The sequence below is a fragment of the Apus apus genome, chromosome 17 (genome assembly GCF_020740795.1).
Source record: "Apus apus isolate bApuApu2 chromosome 17, bApuApu2.pri.cur, whole genome shotgun sequence".
NCBI lineage: Eukaryota > Metazoa > Chordata > Aves > Apodiformes > Apodidae > Apus > Apus apus.
Window position 1 is genome coordinate 8,247,844 of NC_067298.1, and position 20,355 is coordinate 8,268,198.

At 44.0% G+C, this 20,355-nt stretch overlaps 2 protein-coding genes across 3 annotated transcripts; both read right to left on the reverse strand.

The window, feature by feature from the left end:
- Positions 1 to 2,124: 2,124 nt before the first annotated feature.
- TRIM25 (tripartite motif containing 25) lies at positions 2,125 to 12,096 on the reverse strand. Its single transcript, XM_051635015.1, has 9 exons — positions 11,474 to 12,096; positions 10,349 to 10,444; positions 9,226 to 9,459; positions 8,631 to 8,787; positions 7,930 to 8,013; positions 7,519 to 7,584; positions 6,863 to 6,886; positions 6,381 to 6,476; positions 2,125 to 5,680 (listed from the first exon to the last, which is right to left on the reverse strand). Exons 1-9 carry the CDS (start codon positions 12,050 to 12,052, stop codon positions 5,139 to 5,141), a joined length of 1,878 nt encoding a protein of 625 aa, XP_051490975.1. The 5' UTR covers positions 12,053 to 12,096; the 3' UTR covers positions 2,125 to 5,138.
- Positions 12,097 to 13,604: 1,508 nt separating this feature from the next.
- COIL (coilin) lies at positions 13,605 to 20,279 on the reverse strand. Of its 2 annotated transcripts, XM_051634617.1 has the most exons (8): positions 20,029 to 20,279; positions 18,326 to 19,481; positions 17,914 to 18,000; positions 16,810 to 16,857; positions 16,203 to 16,275; positions 15,410 to 15,498; positions 14,827 to 14,925; positions 13,605 to 13,782 (listed from the first exon to the last, which is right to left on the reverse strand). In XM_051634617.1, exons 1-7 carry the CDS (start codon positions 20,277 to 20,279, stop codon positions 14,845 to 14,847), a joined length of 1,785 nt encoding a protein of 594 aa, XP_051490577.1. In that variant the 3' UTR covers positions 13,605 to 13,782; positions 14,827 to 14,844. The 2 variants fall into 2 exon arrangements, with proteins under 2 accessions (XP_051490577.1, XP_051490576.1); XM_051634616.1 differs by lacking the exon at positions 13,605 to 13,782 and having other exon boundaries at positions 14,530 to 14,925.
- Positions 20,280 to 20,355: the final 76 nt, after the last annotated feature.

A 20,355-nucleotide genomic window follows, 5' to 3' on the forward strand; every position in this document is an offset into this window, starting at 1 on the left:
ACGTCAGTTAAAAATGTGTCACAGGGTGGTCACTGTAAGGCTCCTATTCAAAGTTCATGTCATTTAGACTTTCATTGGCAGCTATTTTGTCCCATTAAAAAGTTCAAGACAGCAATTTGTGAATCTTGCTCAGCCAAGTAGAACTGTGTAAAAAAAAGGATTTATTTCAGAAGTCAATTAATTGTGGTCTGTCCGGGTGCACCTCATTCAGGTTTTTTCCAGGCCTTGTCACAGACTCACATCTGTCAGCCCCTTGTTTCCCAGGCTACTATCAGATGCTGTTACATTGAAAATAATGGGTTTATTCACACCATTTATTGGACTTTGTGTGGTAGACACTCTCCATTACTATTTTGGAAGCCTTGCTAGGTTTCAACAGAATGGGATTAAGACCATTAGAAAGGAAGAAAAGATGGACTCTGTCAAGGACAGAAAATGAGAAAAATAGTGTTCTTCCCATGCTGCATACAACGCTAGGTGCAGAATGAGCTCCTAGGAAAGGTGTCAAAGCCTGAGCTCGCTCAGTGACAGAGGAGGTATTAGGTATTTGAGTCAGCAGCAAAGCTCAGCATAAACCTCCCATTTGAGGTTTATTTTGGCACGCAGCTACTGTGCCTTCCTGCTAGAACCCTCAGGGTGAGTGAAAGCCATGGCTTTGCCATTTCACACTGTGACAGAAGACTTACCATCCCAGTTTTTAATCCAAACAGGGTTCTTAGCCTTTTCGTTTGAGACAAAAGTTGAGTTTACATTTCAGCAAAAAAAAATTGGAAAAATATGCTATAATGGCTGTCAACTTCATCACTTTAATGAAGCCATTGAATTAGAAGAGTGCATGACCTGATCTTATGTTCCTTTTCAACTACTTTACTGCTTTTCCACTGATTCAAATTTTCCATCTTACCCCAACAGAAACACTAGCTGCTTTGCCCCACTGCAACTCATGTCTGTATCTAAACATCCTCAGTCTTGACGATGGAAGAAATTGAATCCTAATATAAACAGCAGTAGTGCTACTGCTTTTAGCACAGCAGAACTTTTTTTTGAGTGTGAGCACTCTATACATTACATGCTTTCTCCAGAAAATTTGGAATATTTACAATCTGAAACAAATGAAAACAAAAATATTTTCTCAAAAAGTCAAGGCATTAGCAATTTCTGCACAGAAAGGGGTTCTAGAGGGTATTCCCACAGAGCTAGCACACCTAACACTGAAAGGTTACAATATTTATAATCATCATATTTAATCTATTAACATATGGAATACTTACAGTCTTTTACTGGTGATCAGTATCTGATACTTGCATACTACTCTTGGTTAAGATTTTCTGTCTTGATTTAAAAGATGCATCTTAAAGCTACTGTGCAAACTCAGTGGGTAGGGGGCTTCAAGCAGAAGCTGGTATCTCAACTTTTGGAGGTGTGGTTTTCTTATTATAATTAGCAAAATTAATTTCAGGGACACTGTTTTGGCTGACCTAAACAGTTCTACATGGTTCCTCGGGCTGATTGCCCAACTTAAGTCAAAAGTTCTGTTTCTAATGTCTAGTTGTTCCCTTATCTTGTTTAGCCTTAAATTAATTACTCTTGAGCAATCGAGCAACAAACCATCAATTACTTATGGAAACCTATCTCATTTTGACTAAATCCTTTTAAGATTTCTACATCAATTTCACTGAGTAACATTAGGAATCACCCCCCATTGCTGCTTCCAGATGTAGCTTGAGCTGGCAGGTGCTGGAAATCACCTAAATCTTTTTTAAGCAATCCCATTGCCCACAGAGTCGTTCATCTTCCTCCAACTGATGATCATGGTTCTGCTCACCCAATAAAGGTCTCCAGTTTTGTTTGGTGGAAAGCATGTTTCCCTCATCCTTGGCTAGGATGCAGTGTTACTGGGAAAGGCTATGTAGCTCAGGTGAAGGAGATAGTTCAAGACAACATTTGACAGCCCAGAGGATACCACCCACAGCCTCTGCAGCTCTCCTTTCCTCTCCTCCCCAGTTCTTGTGTAACCTCAGTGAATTATGCAGTAAAAGACCTGTTATTTGTCCACTATAGCATCATTATTTCTGCCCTCCTTACTGCTTGCTCTAACTTTCAGCACAGAACAAAACATTGAGATTTAGGAATTACCACAAGTATTTATTGATTTCCAAGTATCACAATTAATTAATTTTGCAGCTGAAAAGATGAACAGTCAGGTTCTAAGAGTTACACACAGCCATAAAACAGGTGGCATAAAAAACTGTGTCTACTGCCCTGACAAGGACGTTTAGCTATATGAAGTAACATACAGTATACATACTGAAGTACACAGATATATCAGTACAGTTAACAGGTTTATAATTGCACTAGCATTAATTTTTCTAACTGCAGTATTTTACTGATGTGTTTTGTTAAAGATTAAATTTAAACAGATTAATATATTTTCAGTAAATATTTCTCCATCAACTCTTGCTTGTATATTACTATGCAAATCATTCCACATCCTCATGGCTTTGCTAACACCAGAATTAGTTCTTTTTCTAGACTGGATAAGTAGATTCTTTATAGTATTAAAAAGAGAAGTATAATTAAAGTGTATGCTTGTATCTATATTTTGTTTAAAACCAGTACAGCACTGATAGTTACTGGCCCGGTAAAAACACTTCAGTTATATTGAAGACGCTTTTGAACTGTCATTTATCACATTGTAATTAGTATTTTTTCTAATGTCGTATCACCCCCAAATGTTTTGATATATCCAAGATATCTGAAGTTAACCAAAGTAACAGTTTTCAGAGGTAAAGCAATTCAGTAACGCATTTCTCATTTCATTCCAAATTAACAGAAACTCATTCTATCATTTCTAATCATTCATAGCACAAAAGGAAAAAAAAATCATCAGGAATACAGCACAGGCTTCTTTCTCTGCCTGTGGTAATCCAGAACACCTTAGTGCTATGTGCTGTTGGTCATACACCAGTGTCACATGTAAAGACTCCAACCTTGTCCACCATGGCAGAATAAGAGCTCTTCTTTACTTCGCTTGAGCATCGCTCCAGACTGTGGCTAAAGAAGCCCATAGACTTAGAGGTTAACACCCCTTTCAAAGTCAAGAAGCAAGCAATAGGAAATGTGGACCTTCTTCACTGCACAAATCCACAGAGCACTTTTTTCCCCTACAAACAAGGGGACTGAGTGGATCTGCAGTCCTGTCTGACAGCCAAGCAGCTACAGGGACAGCATTTCTCAGAAGAAACTGCCCTTGTCCCTCACTGCTGAAAAACTGGGAAAACAGGTTTGCATTAATGGTTGGCTCCCAGCAGGATGCATCTTCCTTACACAAGTTTTGAAGTGTTCTGCTTAGTTTGGTAGTTTTAGTGCTCGCTGTGCTTTGGAAAGCTAAGACCTTTGAGATAGTACAACTACTCCAAAGACAGCTGTGACACTTTTAGGTCCACCATCAATTCCATATCCTATTCTGGCCAAAGAACTGGAAGCCTCTTATCAGAGGCTTATGCTATCCTTGACAAAGTACTAAGAGTTTACAAACTAAGTAAAATTAGAGACACTAAGCTTGAATTTCTGTAAGTCTCTCTATAAATCACTTTGACTAATGTGAAATCTATTCACAAAGATTCCTTTAATCCTTCTAAAAATTCCCTTCCGAACTGCCAGTAGTGGCTTTGTGGTTTATTTCACCAAGTCCCATAAGGGGAAGTCTTGCAAATCAAAGTCCAGGAAGTCCTTTGTGTGAGCTTCCCTGTTCTTCATGGGCTACTACGAGAACTGAGAGCTAGCAGGGCAAGTCCAGAGGCATCAACAAGATATAAGCCCAATAACTCTGAGATCCCAATACCTTGACTGCCTACTGGTGGTTTTAAAGTTGTAAGTAAAAAATGCAGAAGTGCAGTTTCCTTCTCTATGTGGCAAGGACTTCTGAAACATACCACAAACTAAAGGAAAGAACACCAAGAGAATTAAAAATCCATTTCAGTGGGAATGGAAGTATATTCTCCTTTGTGCTTGTTCCCTGTGTGTTTCAAAAGACTCGCCTATCTGCCCACAGGCTTCACACAGAGAGGAAGCAGCATTTTCTATGTACTGTGCAGACTATCTTAAGACTCCTCAAATCAGAGTTCCATCAAGATGTAAGAAATCCGTTTTCTACCACCTGAACAACTTAAGATACGCCAGCAGAGAATACCCCACCTCACAAAGAGAAAAAGCTTTGTGACAAGAGACCCTGCTTTCAGTGAACAGCACACTTATGCTCCTTATGCAAGCCAAAAATGCACTCCCTGAACCTCTCAGCACTCAAAAAAGCCACTGAAGAACCTTCGGTGTGAGGATATGAAGCATGTTCTGGGTCAGAGCATGAGACACAATGCTTCATCCCACAAACTGTATTATTACAGGGTACACACTACTGCTCTGCAGGATATCTTCCTGAAGACTCTGGTGTATTTCCAGTCTCCAAGTCAACGTCATTTATTTCATGGTGATTGTGACACCATTTCTTATCCCTCAACTCTAAAAGTTTCTGCATTTCCATTCTGATGAGATTTGTGACTCTGGCTTTTATAACTTCACATCGTAAGACCTGAACTTACTCCTTTTAATAGTTCATTCTGTACCGCCTCACAGAGTCATACACTGACAACAAGTGTATAGCAGATCCTGGCTACGGACAACAGTCTCTGCATATAGAAAAAGGCAACACAGAGACCTCCCTCAAAGCCTGGAACCTGAATGTCTCAAGAAATTCCTCCTGTTTCTTTCTCAAAAGGGTTCTTGCTACCTGTGAAAGACACTTGGACCTGAAATTAATTCTGGAGATCCTCTACAGGAAACCACAGAAGCCACAGTGGCTAATGAAGACATTTAACAATGGTTTGTCTCACATCTTTGCTTTTAGAAGGAGAATCAAGATCTGTGCAAAACCTTTCAACATAGTTTTTACTATCATCAGCATTTTACTAAATCACTGTCTAAAGTCAGTAGCAATTCAGAGCAAAGAATCAGCAGATTTCCCAAAATGCTTAAAAGAACTAGTAATTTTTGTCTCAAGCAATCAATCTTTGAGACTTCTTAGACTAAGACACACAAAGAGTTACTGCTACTGATCACATGCATGTAAGTACTTAGGAGCACTACATATCACCCTGTTTCATTTGGCAGAGAGAGAGAACCGTGCCACTGGAAAATAACCAGAAGGCAGGGTACAGGGCCTCAGTAAACTGGGTTTTGAACTTATAGATCAAGTTATGCTTCTCCCCAACAGCCATGAAAATCACAAACCCTCCATCGCAGTGCAGCAACACACCAATCTTGGTAGCCTTAATGTTGGGTAAGCACTTTTCAACATCGTTATGCCAGGATGATATTTTGGAATTAAACCACTCGATACACCAGGAGCTGCTGTTCCTGCCCAGGCGGCTCTCGGGCCCGTGCCGGTCCATGCTGCCGTAGCAGATCCCGATGCCACAGAAGTTGTTCTGCTGCAGTTCCACTTCCCAGTAGTGGATGCCTCTCTTGAAGCACTGGAACCCCAGCACCTGGGGACAATCGGTGAAGCGTTGAGGGTGGTGGTTGTAATTCATGGGGATGTCTGAGACAGACATCCTGGTGTATCTCTCAGACAGAACCACTTTATTATGAGCTGTGTTGAAATCCAGCGTGATGTGAGCAGCATCTGCAATGACATGAACTGTTTGAAGGTACTGAAGAGCAGAGCAGTCTCATTAATAACACCCTGCCTAGGCACTTGTTCCTATGCAAGTTCATCTCCCTGCTCTGCTTTTCTCCACAGGGCAGGCAGTTCTTAGGGCCATGGTAATAGCTTCTGGGCTCAGCTCCAGCTCTGTGTTACACAGCAGGCAAATGGAGGGCAAGTTCCCTTCCTTCTGCATCCCCATGGGATTCCTTAACCACCCAAATATAGACAAGCAAAAGAAGGGAATTGCTGATCTGGCAGTGAAACGTCTACCATATTGTATACCATCTGGTACAGCATCTTAAGCAAGCCATCATGGGCTCACATAAAAGCCTGCATTTGATCTCAAAGAAAAATCCAGTGCATGACATTGTATTTCTAGGCTACTCTAATGCAGTCATTCTGGGGGAAACCAAAGCCATTGCTGAAAAAAAGTAATTTACTTCTGTAAAGATACATCAATACCAAAGATCAGTTTGATTCATCTGGCAAAAGAACCACTTAGAAACCTCCTGCCCACTTTTCCTTCAAATATTTCCTTCATTTGTAACAACCAGTTGACAACCTACTAAGCTAACTAAACCCCCTCAAAAGTACTTTGGTCAGATAACTACAGAGGGCATGTAACAGCAGTGCAGTAAGTGCAGAAACTTCACATTTGAGTAACATAGTGTCTTACACTGCAAAAGCTCCTCTCTGGGTTTCTTCAGAAAGCTGTCAATAAGCTCTTTAACTGCAGCAACAGTTGCAGTATTTGGTGTTGCTGTGGTTGGTGCTGTGTCAACAGAAAAAAAAAAAAAAAAAAAAAAAAAAAAAGAGTTTGGTCAGTTGGGAAGAAACCGTGCATGCTTAACACACCATCACCAACCTCCTCAGGCTGGAGTGGACCTTTATTGGTTATCTGGTTTAACCTCCTGCCCCACACAGGGTTAACTTCACTATTAGCTCAGGTTGCTCACTGTCTTGTCAAGTTTTGGAAATCCCCTGTTACTTCTGGGCAACCTCCTTCATTGCTAGATCGTTCTCACAGTGACTTGTAAGAGCCTCTTCAGGGCAAGAGTTGAACTTTTGGTTAGTACACCAACACTAGCGACCATCTACTTACCATTTTAAGAGCAGTCAATGAAAATTAGAGTAAATATGCTGAAAGTTTGGACTTACCAACTTTAGCAGGTTTCTTTTTCTCTGGAGAAAGAAAGAAACAAAAAAGTTAACAGTGAGTTCTGCTGAGACTGAAAAACCTCTAATGGAGTGTGCCACCTCTAACACCATTGTCATGGCTTTTCTGAAGCTGCAGCAGTAGATAAAGCTGACAGTCCAACACATTGAAGACACATACAAATACACCCATACTGAAAAGCTACACATGAAGCACATTTGTTTCCTGTTTCACAGGGTCATAAGCCTGGAAGGAGCTTCATCCCTACTCCAAGATGCAGTGTGTTAGGGCAAGTGGTAATAAGCCTGTTCCCATGAGGCAGCAACAGGAGCTAGAAGTTCATTCAACTCCAGCAATCCACAACAGACCCCACTGAGTGCTCCATACCAGGAACAGTGAATGGAAAGGACCATGTGTCAAGATCTCAGTAGAAGTAACACAAGTAGTTTCTTTACACGTGGAATTATTTAAAAAAGAAAATGTCTTAAGATCTTCCAAACAGGCTGGAGTGCCCCATTAATATTGGTATCTGGACAAAACACTGAAGAGCCCTAGTGTAACCTGCCACAAAGACTGTCTCCATCACCCTAGCCTTAGACTGTAGGCAAGACACGGCCAGCAAAATGTTTAAGTAAGGCTGCTGTTAATCATCACTTACTGGTATTTTCCCCCTCCTGCAAAGTGGCTTGAGCTTGGGGAGCGGTTTTCTCTTTCTTGGTTTGCTCTTGTGAGGGGAGAAAAGAAAAAAAAACAGAATGTGAACAGCTCATAATCCATCAAACGAGTCACCAGATGTTTAATACAAATGAAAAAAACTGCAAGAAACAGAGGGTGGGGAGGCTCAGCTTTGCTTTCCAAGGCTGGTGCACCATCATAGCCCTGCAGTTTGCTGTTTTACAGCTCACAAGATGTCCACCACCAAACAGCCCCCAACACCCTCCCCTTTCCATGCCAGAGGGCTCACTACAGATCATCACTGCATCACCCCTAGAGCAAACAGCTCTTGGGTAACTGCTTGAATTCTTACTTAATGGTAAGTTAGGAGAGGATTATGTTCTTTAGTACTTACGTGGTCCCAGACCCTTTTTCTCAACAACTGTTCTGCTTGGAGAAGCCACACGAGTGGGCCTAGTTCTCCCAGGTATTAGTTTTACTGCAATAGGAATATTTTACATTATGGTTTGTATTGCCAAGAACAGTAATGCATGAGCAAGGACATTTTTCAATCTTATTTTTCAGTTACGTGAACAAAATGTAAGTGCTGCTCAGCAGAGATGGAGACTGCAGAGAAGATACCCATGTCCCAGTCCAAAAGATATTTTTGCTTAACCTGGTAAGCAAGGCTTTGTTCTGTAACACTTATATGATCAGCACCTCTCCAGTTGGGTGATCACAGTCCTGTCACTCTAAAGCATTTTATGTCATCCCTCAAATCCACATCCTAACTGCATCCAACCCTGCTACATAATACAAATATAAATTACTGTAAGGAATAAAGGCCAGATGGGCATAGTATCATGGTACTTACCAGCTTATCCAAGTATAGATAATATGCTAAAGAGGCACTGGCACATTTTATTCTGCTAGTTTAGCCCAGACTTTAGCATTTTTGTGTGGAAACAGAGGACTGCAAATTTGGAAGACACAATTTATATTAACCACCTGTATTTTCTGTACTTTTAAAAATTATATTTCAATTAAAGGGGGAAAAGCCCTCATTTGAACTCACACCCAAGGCAGAAAATGCTAGTCCTGCCAGTGATACAGTACCTTCTGCTAGTTTCTCCCTCGACTGAGTCACTGAAAATTTCACAATGTCTTTAAGATTAATGGCAGACTCATAAGTGGATTGTATCAAGTTTTGGTCCATTTCAATTGCTGGAACAAAAGCATCTTTTGTTGATGTTCGTTGCAGTGCTGCTGCTCTCTGAAATGACAAGTGGAAGATCTCATGCAGACAACCTTGTGTAGCAGACACAGAAAAATACAACCAAGTCACTTTAAATGGGGTGGGTGTTGTGCATTCCTCTCAAATTCAAAGGAGCAAAGGTTACAGTCAGACAAGACCCACAGCAAAATTTCAGCAGCAGACCATGTGCATTGATTCTCAACTGGTATCTGAAGCAGTAAGAAAGATCTACTAGGTGGTGTCACAGCTCAGAGCTGCAACACCTCACAGAGATGAGTTCTGTTACATTGATACTTGTTTACTTATCACTACATCCTTTTGTAGCACGTTCTTGCACACTACTGCATTACCAGTGGACCCCAAGTGTCTGGGGAGCAGGACTACCACAGCAGGTTTTTGTGATTCTGCATTCTAGAAACACAAAAGAATTAGATTTGCATTTAAAGGACATACTACCTTCAAAAACAGAACGTCATCAGCTTCCGTCAGTGCCATCTCAGTCTGATCTTTGAGAGACTGAATTTCATTCTTCTTACTTGCCAGAATACCGTGAATATAATCAAACTTATTGTAAACTCTTTTTTCTTCATCCGCAATTACTTTTAAGGCCTGAGTTTCTCTTTCTTCAATTAAAGCTTTAATTTCTGAAAACTCATTTCTGATCAAATCTTTCTTCCTGGAAACTGCGTCCTGGAACAGACAAGAACAGACAGATGCTGGTTTCAAAAGAACAGTTTGTGGACAAAGTACTACTTACTGCTACTACAAGAAAAAAAACAAGCCTTTGAGGAACATAAGCTTCAATTACTTTAAACAGGCAACAGAAAAGCTACATATTTCTCTGTAGTTTGGAAAGAAAACTCATTTTCTCCCAAGGAATTAGGGCAGTTCTTGGCTCCAGACCCTGCTGCGGGGGCTGTCAAGCTCCTGGGGCTTTGCTGCCATGAGGTCCAACACCAGACACCCACTGACATGGCTGTACCTGTTTCTACCTCCAAGATGTGGCATCTCTGGTTAATATAAAATTATTCCTGATCTTTCCAGAGATGATCCAGGGGAGCACAGAAGTGCTAACCCAGCAGCTTTTCAATGTCTTGGTCTCTACCACTTGATTCAGAAAGGATGGTACAAGTGAGAGGTACCCGATCCAGCTGTCAGCACAAACAGCAATCCTGATCATCAGCCAAGAGCAAGAATTAGTTGTGGTCGTTTATGGGGAAGAGACATTCCAACTTTCTGCAGTGGTGCAGCCATTACAGCTTGCTGATCCTTTAGCTTGGCCTGCACAGACATATACTTTATGCTGCAACAGGAGAGGATGGGTTGGAGCCCTGTTAGGGTCAGCGTGTCAGCGCATGTGGGTTAAAGCCCTTGTGCAGCAGTTGGGTTACTCCCATCTCCCACAGAGCTGCCTGGCTCTGCCAAAATGCCCCTTTTCTGTTCCTTCCCAGTAACGTCTTATCCTGCCAATACAATCTCAATACTTCAGCTATTGCCACATGAGTACAAGTATCAACAGCATGCAGCGGCCAGAGTATGCCCAGCAACCTGACAGCATTTTGAACAGCTACCCACTTACAACAGCTTGGCCTTGGTTTGTTTTCACAGTGTCCATGGCTCGAGCAGCTTTCTCACCCTGCTTGTGCAGCTCTACCAGTTTCTTCTTCAGCGCCGCCTGCAAAGGAAGAAAGCTTTTCAGAGAAGCAGGTGCCATGTCTGTCTCTGCCAGGCCATGCATGTCACGGTAAGAACCATATTTACAGGAAGTTTTAAATATCCCCAGTAAGCATTTAATAGTATTGATTTTAAAACCTACTGCTCCTTAAGCCTTACAGGATGTAATAGTCCTTATTTGTGGAGCCAGCACCCTCCCTGCAGCTCCACCTGTCGTGACACCAAGATGCTTGCTGCTGACTCACTTTTGATACAAACTAAGTCCTTTGGTGAGCACAGCTGTTCTCAGAGCTAAGAACAGACTTTAGGTTCACTCTCAGGTTGGACTTCGGGGATCAGCTTAACACTACTCTACCTCCTCTCATTTCAATTGAGAATGTTATTGCTCAGATTTGACTTGTTAATTCCTTTAGTTCAAGATGCTGCCAAGATAATAAATAAGGGAGGACTTTGTAAGGTAAGCAGCCTACATACCCAATGAACAGATGAGAGTTTGGCTACCTACACTTTTCAAGTGTGCTTTACTCATCTACCCTCTGATTATCAGCTGTGCTGCAAGACACAAAGGCTGGATTTCCTTCCCTTCCTCTCCATGGAGAACCTCCTCCTGGCTTTTACCTACATGCTGCAGCTCTCCAGGGTGCAGTGAGCAGCTGGGAGCTGGGCAGACCCCGCAGAGGCAGGAGGCCTTGCTGCCCAGCCCAGCCCAAGAGAGGAGCTGGCAATCAGCCTCACGACAGCACCTTCCCGCGCCCTGCCAACACCATCTTGGAGAGACAAACACCAGGAACGACTCTGAAGACATGCTCAAGTGCACGTTGGAGGGAAGATAACATTTTGCCAAGGCCAGGCATGAGATTTACAGTCCAAGCCTTGGTCCAGCCTTCCCCTGGCACTCCACCAGCCCATGAGCTCAACACCCAGGGACGCACCATGCCCTGGGGGAGCGAAGGGGAGCTCTGGGGTGTCCCGTGGAGGGTGCTCCAACTCTGGGCAAAGCTGACGACCCCCACTGGCCGCAGCTGCTCACCTCGGCATTGGCTTTGGCCTGCTGCAGGGGGCTGGTGTGGCACAGCTTGTGCCCAAGGAGGCAGAGGGAGCAGATGCAGATGCCGTGCTGGGTGCAGAAGAACTCGAAGAGCTTGCCGTGCTGCGAGCACTTGCGCTGCTGCAGGTCGCGCAGGGGTGGGCAGAGCTGGTGGTCGCGGAAGGCCGGGCTGTCCTGGTGCGGCCGCAGGTGTTCGGCGCAGAAGGAGACGGTGCAGGTCAGGCAGGTCTGCACGGCCGGAGCCTGCAGGCAGCTGTCGCATAAGATAGGGGCAGCCTCCTCCCCGCACCCCGCCGCCTCCTCGGCCTCGGTCCCGGTGTAGCCCTGGAGCTGCTCCACCACCCGGCACAGCACCGTGTTCTTCTGCAGCTGCGGGCGGCCCGGGAAGGTGGCCCGGCACTGCGGGCAGCTGAAGTTGCTCGACAGCCCGGCCCAGGTGAGGTCCAGGCAGGAGGCACAGAAGTTGTGCCCGCAGGGCACCGTCACCGGGCTGTTGAAGACGCAGAGGCAGATGGAGCAGGTCAGTTCTTCCTCCAGCCCTACCAGGCCCGGCTCCGCCATCGTCTTCGCTGCCGCCGCCCCGAATAACGAAAAACGAAACTGGGACCGTGGCTTTCCGGGAATTTACTCGGCCCGTCCCCGCCCCGACGGGAGGGGCGGTGCTCCAGGACCGGTGCGACAGCCAGCGCGGATCGCGGGCACGGACGCTCGGGCAAGGCCGCCTTCCCTCCCCCGGGGCCGCGGGGGGTCCCGGCAGCCGCGACCCGGCGGGGACAGAGCGGCCCGCGGGGCCCCGGCGTCCTGAGCCCGGGGAGGCCCCTGCAGCATCCTCCATCGCAGCCGCAGTCCCCGGCAGGTCTCGAGTTGTGTCCCCTGCTCCCGTCCCAAAACTGGACAAGAAATCCCCGGACACTCCAGCACAGCCCGGTTCGGCGCTGCCCGCAGCCTGTGGCTCGAGGGCACGGAAAGGCGTGAGCCCGACTCTTCCGTGCCCGGGGGGACGAGCTGCTGCCAGCTCCGGCTGCTCTCCCCCGAGCTGCGGCTCACCCAGCTGCTGGAGAGCAAAGAAGCTGTTTGTGGATCCCGTGTTCTTAAAGCACACAGGTTACTGCTCTGTGAATGTGGAAACTCGCAACAGAAAATACTTCCTCGTTTTTTTTTCCTGCTCCCTTTTCTGCCCTGTCTGCTGGTGCCCCAGGGACTTCTTCCGTGTCCTCCATACTTCCCCACTGACAGTGGCAGCACGGATGAAATGGAGCAGCCTGGGACCCTCCCAGTAGTTTAAACAGAGCCTCGTGGTCTAAATCAGAAGCCATCTGCTCTCAACTGCATTTCAGTGGCCAAAGGACACCCCGTGTGCAGGGCTGGCAATCCTTTTAATGTTCAAAACGTGTTAGCAGGCAATCGTGGCATTTCTGTGTTAGCTTTAGTCCTCAGAGACTCCAAAGGTTGTTCAGGAATTGTATAAAGCACTCAGAAGAGGCAGAGGTGGTTTGTCTGTTGAAATTACTGTTTTGAAAGAAATTCCTAGCCAGTTATTTTGGAAGACTAAATTGAATCTGAATGATCATTGTAAATGTGTATCACACAGATAATGCTGACTTCTGTCTGCATCGATAATCTGCTCCAGTCACTTAGTACTCCTTGAGGATGAACTACAGAGGGATGACGTGTCTCAGGCTCTGATTCACTGCTCAGCAATGATGCAGAAAGGACAGGAGGGGCTCAGAGCTACCAAGCTTGAAAGAGAGGAGCAAAAGTGCATAGGTCATGTTATCTGAGGGTGGAGGAGTTTCTAGAAAGCAGGCATGGGTCCACTTATTCACAGCATTTTTGAGATATGCAGGACTTGGTAACTGCTGGCAGAGGAGACGTGAACAATGGGGGTGCCTGTGGGGTGGAGGTGGTGTTGAAAGAAAAGGCTTAACAGTCACAAAGATTCCAGGTTTTGAAACCTGAAGGACTTGTGTGATGGGCTGGAGGGGACATCAGACCTGCTGACCTAATTTAAAACCAAAGGCACCAGGAGCCTCGAGATAAAAGGATGTTAAATTTCTGTGTCAAGTTAGGAGTGACAATGACTAATCAATCATTTACTTCATTGATGTTCCTCTTTGTTTTGTGAATAAGACCAGTTTATTTCCCAAAAGGTGTGCTAGCTTGGCAAATTATTGCCTAGCACCCCTTTTCTGCACGGAACAGGAATAAAATCAGTATCTTGACTGAGTGGGGATTGGTTTTTGCACAGCAGGTGAAGAACCCAGCTGTGGGACAACATGGGTTGACAGTGCCTGCAAAGGAACAGAGCAATGTACAAATTAGTTTTACTCATATAAAAATTATTCCTTCACAAATTACTTTTTAATAGGGATAATGCAAAGGTCTGCAATATTTTACTCTAATCATGCACCAGGATGTTAGCTAAACCATGATGTACATTTGTTCAAGTGTTTTCACCTAAGGTTGTGGTTTTTTTTTTTCATGTCTTCTGTTGAAGTCACCTACCCAAGACAGAGATTATCTTAAATTGTAAAATTTGCCAAGATGCAAGTAGTGCATGAGTAGAGGTGCTACTCAATGCTAATAATTAGCAGAGATGTCAGTGAAGCTCAATGCCACCACCTGGTGACCCATCCTGCCTCTAAAGGGCAAAAGGATTTGCTTTAAAACAAACAAAAAAAGGTTTTAAAGCCTACACAGATTAATACAGTAGGACAGTTTTGCCAGGGATCCATGCTGTATTCCACTGGTTCTAAGCAAAGTTGACAGTTACCAGTGCTGTTAATCTGTCTCTCAAAATTACAGAAGCTTAACATTTACAAGCATTTCTTTATGTGTTCAGTTGAACCCTGTAAGTAACTGCAGTATCATGGCATTTGTGTCATGCTCTGCAGCTGAACTGGAAGAGACATACACTTCAATAATTATATTTACTTTTAAAATGTTTTTAATTATCCTTCAGTAAGCTACCTCTGTATGACAGTTACATGGCTCTAGCCAAAGCCACACATTTAAATAGAGTTACTGACAGTACAAGGTTGGATTTTATTTTTGATTAAACCATTCCAGTTCTGCAGCTGGCAGCAGGATACAAAAATTGCTATTAAGCTTCTATTCAAAAAAACCCAACAAACACAGATCTATATTAAAGACTTCCTATAATAAACCAATTATTCCTGTATTACATTAAAACATATCCTAAGAAAAAAAGTGTTTCTTTTTCTTTCAGCATAGTTTATTTTTAAAACAACGTATTAAAAATATCTACCAGTGCATCTGCTGCCTTCAGAACTGGAAGGCAGCATTTCACAAAACAAGTCCAAACAATTATTTACATTTGTTCACATCTTAGGTTAGTTTTCAATGCTGGATCCATTCACTGGAGGCTCAACAATCAGTCTTGGCTCTATCAGTGCATCCCAACTTTCAGTTATCTGAAACAAAAGACAGACAATACTTAGCACACACAAGCTGTACAGGGAGATGCAATTTCTCCTGCATTATGTTGTGTCTAGACTTGAAGAGCAGCACTACTGAAAAAAGATCACAGATCCTTCCTGGGATTATCTTCTTCACAACCCTCAACCTGCCTGACAACCTGGGCAAGGAAAGATGCAGGTAAGAACAGTACATGGAATGAATAACCTTATTAAGAACTGATTTTCTAGACATTATATTGTTTATTTTATTAGATAAAACAAAAAGTTACACTTTGATGACTGGTTTTGAGTCTAATTGAGTAACATGCAAGAAGTGATTATTATCTTGTAAACGTGCACATTTTTTGCTAGAAAGGAGCAATTATTTTTGCTTTCATTTACTTTCATCAAATGGATTATTTTAAAGAGACTCTGACTGAGATGAATGGACTTACAAAGCAGGGCACGTATCGGGCTTCAAAAGAGGACACCCACATACCTTTGTGTCCTGAGGAACAGCATACTCTATCAGTTCTGCTCCATCTGCAGACTGGTAAACCAGATCGAATTTCCCTGGCTCTTTAGCAACTTAAAGACAAACAAATGAACAACTCCATTAACTATAAACAAATAGGTTTAAATGTTTACTAAGTTTAGAAAGCCAGTCAAAACCGGGGAGTTTTTCCAAGTTGGGTGTTTGGATTCACACTAGTAACAAAAAATCTGATGTACAACTAAATACTACCCACCCAAATTAAGGTAATTACATGCATGAAGAAGTTAAATCAACAATATGCTGCCTAAATTCCAGAAGAATGCTCTTATGATGGCAATTCATTAATTCTGGTTGAAATAGCAAACAGTATAGACATTTAGTTTCAGAGACATTCACAGTTTCAGGTGTCTGAAGTGCACTTTGTCACTGCAGGGACTCAGTTCCACACCCACTGACATCTCAAAGAATGGTATTAGGATCTAAAATCTGCTCTGTGATTCCATGTAATAATTTTAATTTTTTTTCAGGAAATAAAACCACAACACAGATGAGTTACTGACTACTTGTACTGACTGGACAGACTTCACTTGGTGGATACCTGTGAGCATCTTCAATACAACTAGGAAGTGTTACAACTGCTCCACCTCAGTAACTTTTTGGGGAGGGAGTGGAGGGGTGTGTTGAGAAGGAACCCAAGGAAACTGGAAATACTCCTGAAACATAAGGTGTGCCTCAGACCAGCTGTTTTCCCAGCGATGCATGTGACAGCAAGGGTTTGGTGCCCCAGAGTACATACCTTGTCCTGCTGATGAAAGGATCTCAAGCTCAATCTGCTTTTGATCAGCATTCCATCTGATTATTTTTGCCTCCTTCATCAAGCAAAAAGAGAAAAATCAGGTAAGACTTACTTCAGCACTGGATAACTATTCCATTCTTACAACCACTGTGGTACTTGATCATAGTGAGAGGAAGTGTATCTGTCTGTAAAATTTTTCTCTATGTATAAAATCTGCCAAGTATTAGAGCTCAGCAACCTGCAGCTACTGGCATCAAAAAAACAGTTATTCATTGTCACCATCCTTGTAATTTAAACCAGCACTTACCCAGAAACCAAGTTACTTGAAGTAGCTACAAAATTTTACTTGCACCAGTTTCAAAATCTGCATTTTTGTGATCTCTAAAATGTTAATGATCTTTTTTTTAAAGAAGAAATCAATGTGACACCTTTCAAATTCTCAATTAGTTTTGGGTTCTAGAGTTTTCATTTTTACTGCTGCACCAAGAACAGCCTAGAGAGTCAGCTGGATGAGAAGAGAAATACTGCACATGCTCCAAAGTATTTAATCCTTATCTCACCTATAATAGTTTTGCGAGTGAGTTAAGGGAAGAAAGAAGCACAGTACCTTATAGTCTGAAATTCCAGGAGTGTAATTTTCAGTTAGTTCCAAGCGCTGTTGAAAGAAACACAAATAACAAATTACAACTTTTCCTGATCTTTGGTGATGCCACTTATACCCAGACATGGTTTCTTCAGCAGGAGGGAAGTGGAAGAACAAAGTCTCCCACTCCTGGATCCTGATGCCAGTTGCAGTCCCAGGTCATCTTCCAGGACTCATGCTCCAAAGGATTTCCATTCAGGTCAGGCTGTGAGAGGAGATCAGGGAGATGGATCCCAGACTCCTCAATCAACTATGGTGATTTAATTTTAATTTACTTTTTTATTTTCCAGTGAAGTGTAATTATTTGTATGATAAGATTTACAATAATATTGTAGCAATGCTATAGAGAGAAATAACAACACAGAGGGTTTTTTTTCTTTTTTTTTATAGCATCTAACTTTAATGCTGACTTTCCTTCTTGTTGGAAAGAGAGGGGTAACATGCTTCTTCCTGGCATCCATATTTAAGCATAAATCTTGACAGCATGCCCATGGTAGAGAGACTTTGTGAAGATGCAACTATTATTTGTGAACTGACTTGTGTGATAGCTACAATAGTCATTGTACAAAAGTACATGGAAATTCACACTGACATGACTGGAGGCAGCATTTCTTTGTCTTATACAAATACAGAGAGTCTAAAGAGATGCATTTAACTTATGCACATGCTCCAGACCTTTGTAAAAATCTAAGTCAGAGTTTACAACACAAGATTTTTTGAGAGCCTTAATGGTTTCTGTTGTATGGGAAACTGTTAGGTTAGAAAGACAGCAAGAGAGGAGTGAATTTTTCAGGGATGCCTAGAAACATTAGACATTTTACGTGCTGAACCATTTTCTTAGTTTAAAGAAAAATTTTTTAAAAAAAAGAACAGTAAGTAGGTTGAAGATCACTTCCTAACTCTTACACTTCTAGGATAACAGTCCCAGAACAATGTAGGATTAAGCTTTTCAGTGTGAGCTTTTGGTTGGCAGGGCTGTGCTATCTGTATTGTGTCCTGAAAAACTTACAGTGGCCCAAGTGAAGCAATTTTAGCCCCCTACCATTCAGTATTTCACAAGTTCTTTACCTTAAAGGCAATTCTTTCTCCCACTTGTGGCGGGGCAGCCAGAAGAGGTAACACGCTGTAATCTCTCTTGGGGAGCTCCACAGGATTCTGTAAAACAAACAGTACACCCACTGATTTAATTACTGTATTAATAAAAACAGACCATGTTTATGCTGCATGGATTGTAAGGAGTTCCGAGAAGAGTAGGGTACATATCCAAGTGCTTTGTTTTAAGATATATAATGCAATCACTTAAATATGGTTGCATAAACATTTCCTCAGGATGCTAAATGGAGATACAGTAAACATCTGATTTACTAAGTTAAGATCAACCTTATCTTACTAATGTTTTCCTGCTTTTATGAATTACTGTCATCTTGTTTGTACAGTTAAAGCTGCAGGAGAAAGGTGACTATGACTGTAAGTCACTCACCTGGACAAGAACAGAAGTGTTTGTCACAGCTTCATTTAACTGCCTCTGTTTCTGGCCTTCACTGCTGTAGTTATAGAAGAAGCCAGGGTTTGCTCCTCTCCCATGGCCTTGGCCCCTCATCATCCCACGAAACCCACGGCCCCTAGGTCCTCTCCAGAAGTTATCCTCTCCTGTTCCACGCCCCCTTCCACGACCTGGGCTGGCAAGTGGTCCTTGAACACTGTTTGGCAACTGTTCAGTACAGTTTCTTACTATGGAATTACTCACTCCAGCATTTGCTGCAGGTTTTTTAATAAGTGTTTCTGAATCTGAGCTATCAGACTCTGAAGAGGAGGTCTCTGCTCTGAGAGCCTTGGTGGTGCTGGTTTTTACAGCTGCCACACTGTTGGGCAGTGACTTTTCCTTGGCAGTACTGGCTGGTGTTGTTGCCACTTCCTCATCCTCTGAGCTTGAGTCAGAATCTGAACTAGAGGATTGGGATCTTTCAGCGTTTTTATTAATTGCAGTCTTAGTGGAATTGTCAGCATTAGGCTTTACAGTCACTTTCTTAGAAACAACAGTTTTCACGTCAGAATTTGCAGCAGCTTTGGGTTTGTCTTTGGGAAGTGTTGTCACTATAGATTTATGGGGAGATTTATTTTGCTTTATGTTTAATTCACTGCTGTCACTGTCAGACGACGTGCTGGAGGAATCTGAAGAGTCCCTCTTTTTTCTGGACTCTGTTGTCTTTTTTTTTGTTTTATTTTTACCAGAATTTAGGGAATTTGTCCGTTCTAAAGCCATCTTTGCTGCAGAGGCCTTTTCCTGCTTTTCATCCTTCTTTTTTGTTGCCAACTGTTTCTCCCTCTCAGTTTTTTTAAGCTTTTTAGATTGGTCAGTAGAGCTCTCTTCCTTACCTTCTGTGAGTTTATTTCTTCCACTAACTTCTTCCTTTCTTTTTCTTTTCTTGTACCTTTTTTGAGAGTCCCAAATATCTACAGAGGTCTCTTCCCTACAGGAGGAATACTCAGTACTCAGTTTATTCTTTTTCTTTTCCCTTTTATGCCTGTCTTCTTTATTTCTACAGAATTCTTCCTCTTCCTGCCTTGGTCTATGCCTTTTTTTGTCTTCTTCTGGTGTATCAGAGAAGCCATCATCTATCTCTTCCAATTTTACTCTGTCCAAAAAAACACAAACAACAACCCAAGCAAATGCCACTGCTCAGCATAACTGGCACCTTTTCCCTACACCTGAGCAGCTCGGGCAGGGTTGTCCCTTGGGAGCAGGGATGCTCCAGCTCCTAAGGGGGCATTTCAGATCGCAGTCTGCAGAGCACGGGCTGCTTTCCCAAACCACTTCCACAGCCTGAGCCCTCACCCGGGGGCTGGCACGGCTGCTGCGAGGGGCTTTTTTAGACATGCCCGGTCAGGGCAGGTCGCTGAGCAGCAGGGGCTGGAGGCAGCGCGCTCCTTCCACACCTGAGGAGATTCCCAACCCCCGGGCTCCTTTCAGACATCCCGGGGTTTCTCAGGCACCGCGGGTTCTGGGGAACGGTGCCCGCTCCATCCCCCGGGGCGCTCCGGTTCCTGGGGCGGCCGCTGCCGGGCCCCGGCCGTGCCCCCCCGGTGGGCGATCCCCCCTCCCCGGTACCGCGCAGGCCGGAAGCCCCGAGGTGCTCGGGCCCGTCCCGGGCAGCCCCCCCTCCCGGGCAGCCCCCGCCGTACCTGAGCGAGTCGTTATCCCGGACGAGGCGGGCGCTCTCCGTGAGGGGCAGCATCGCCCCCTCCAGGAAGAGGCTGAGGCGGGCCCCCTGGCTGAAGCCGAACCTGTAGCGGATCAGGCTGACGAGGTCGGTGACCAGGCGCACCTGGCCGGGCTCCAGCAGCAGCCAGCAGAGCGCGCAGCCCGGGCTGCTGGGCGGCGGGTAATCGAACAGCAGCCGCAGCCGCATGGGGCCGCCGCCGGCCGCCGCCATCTTGGGGGAGAAGGGGGCGGGCGCGGGGGGGGGGGCGACGGCGCCGCGCGAGGGACAAAAAGGGCGGGCCCGGGCG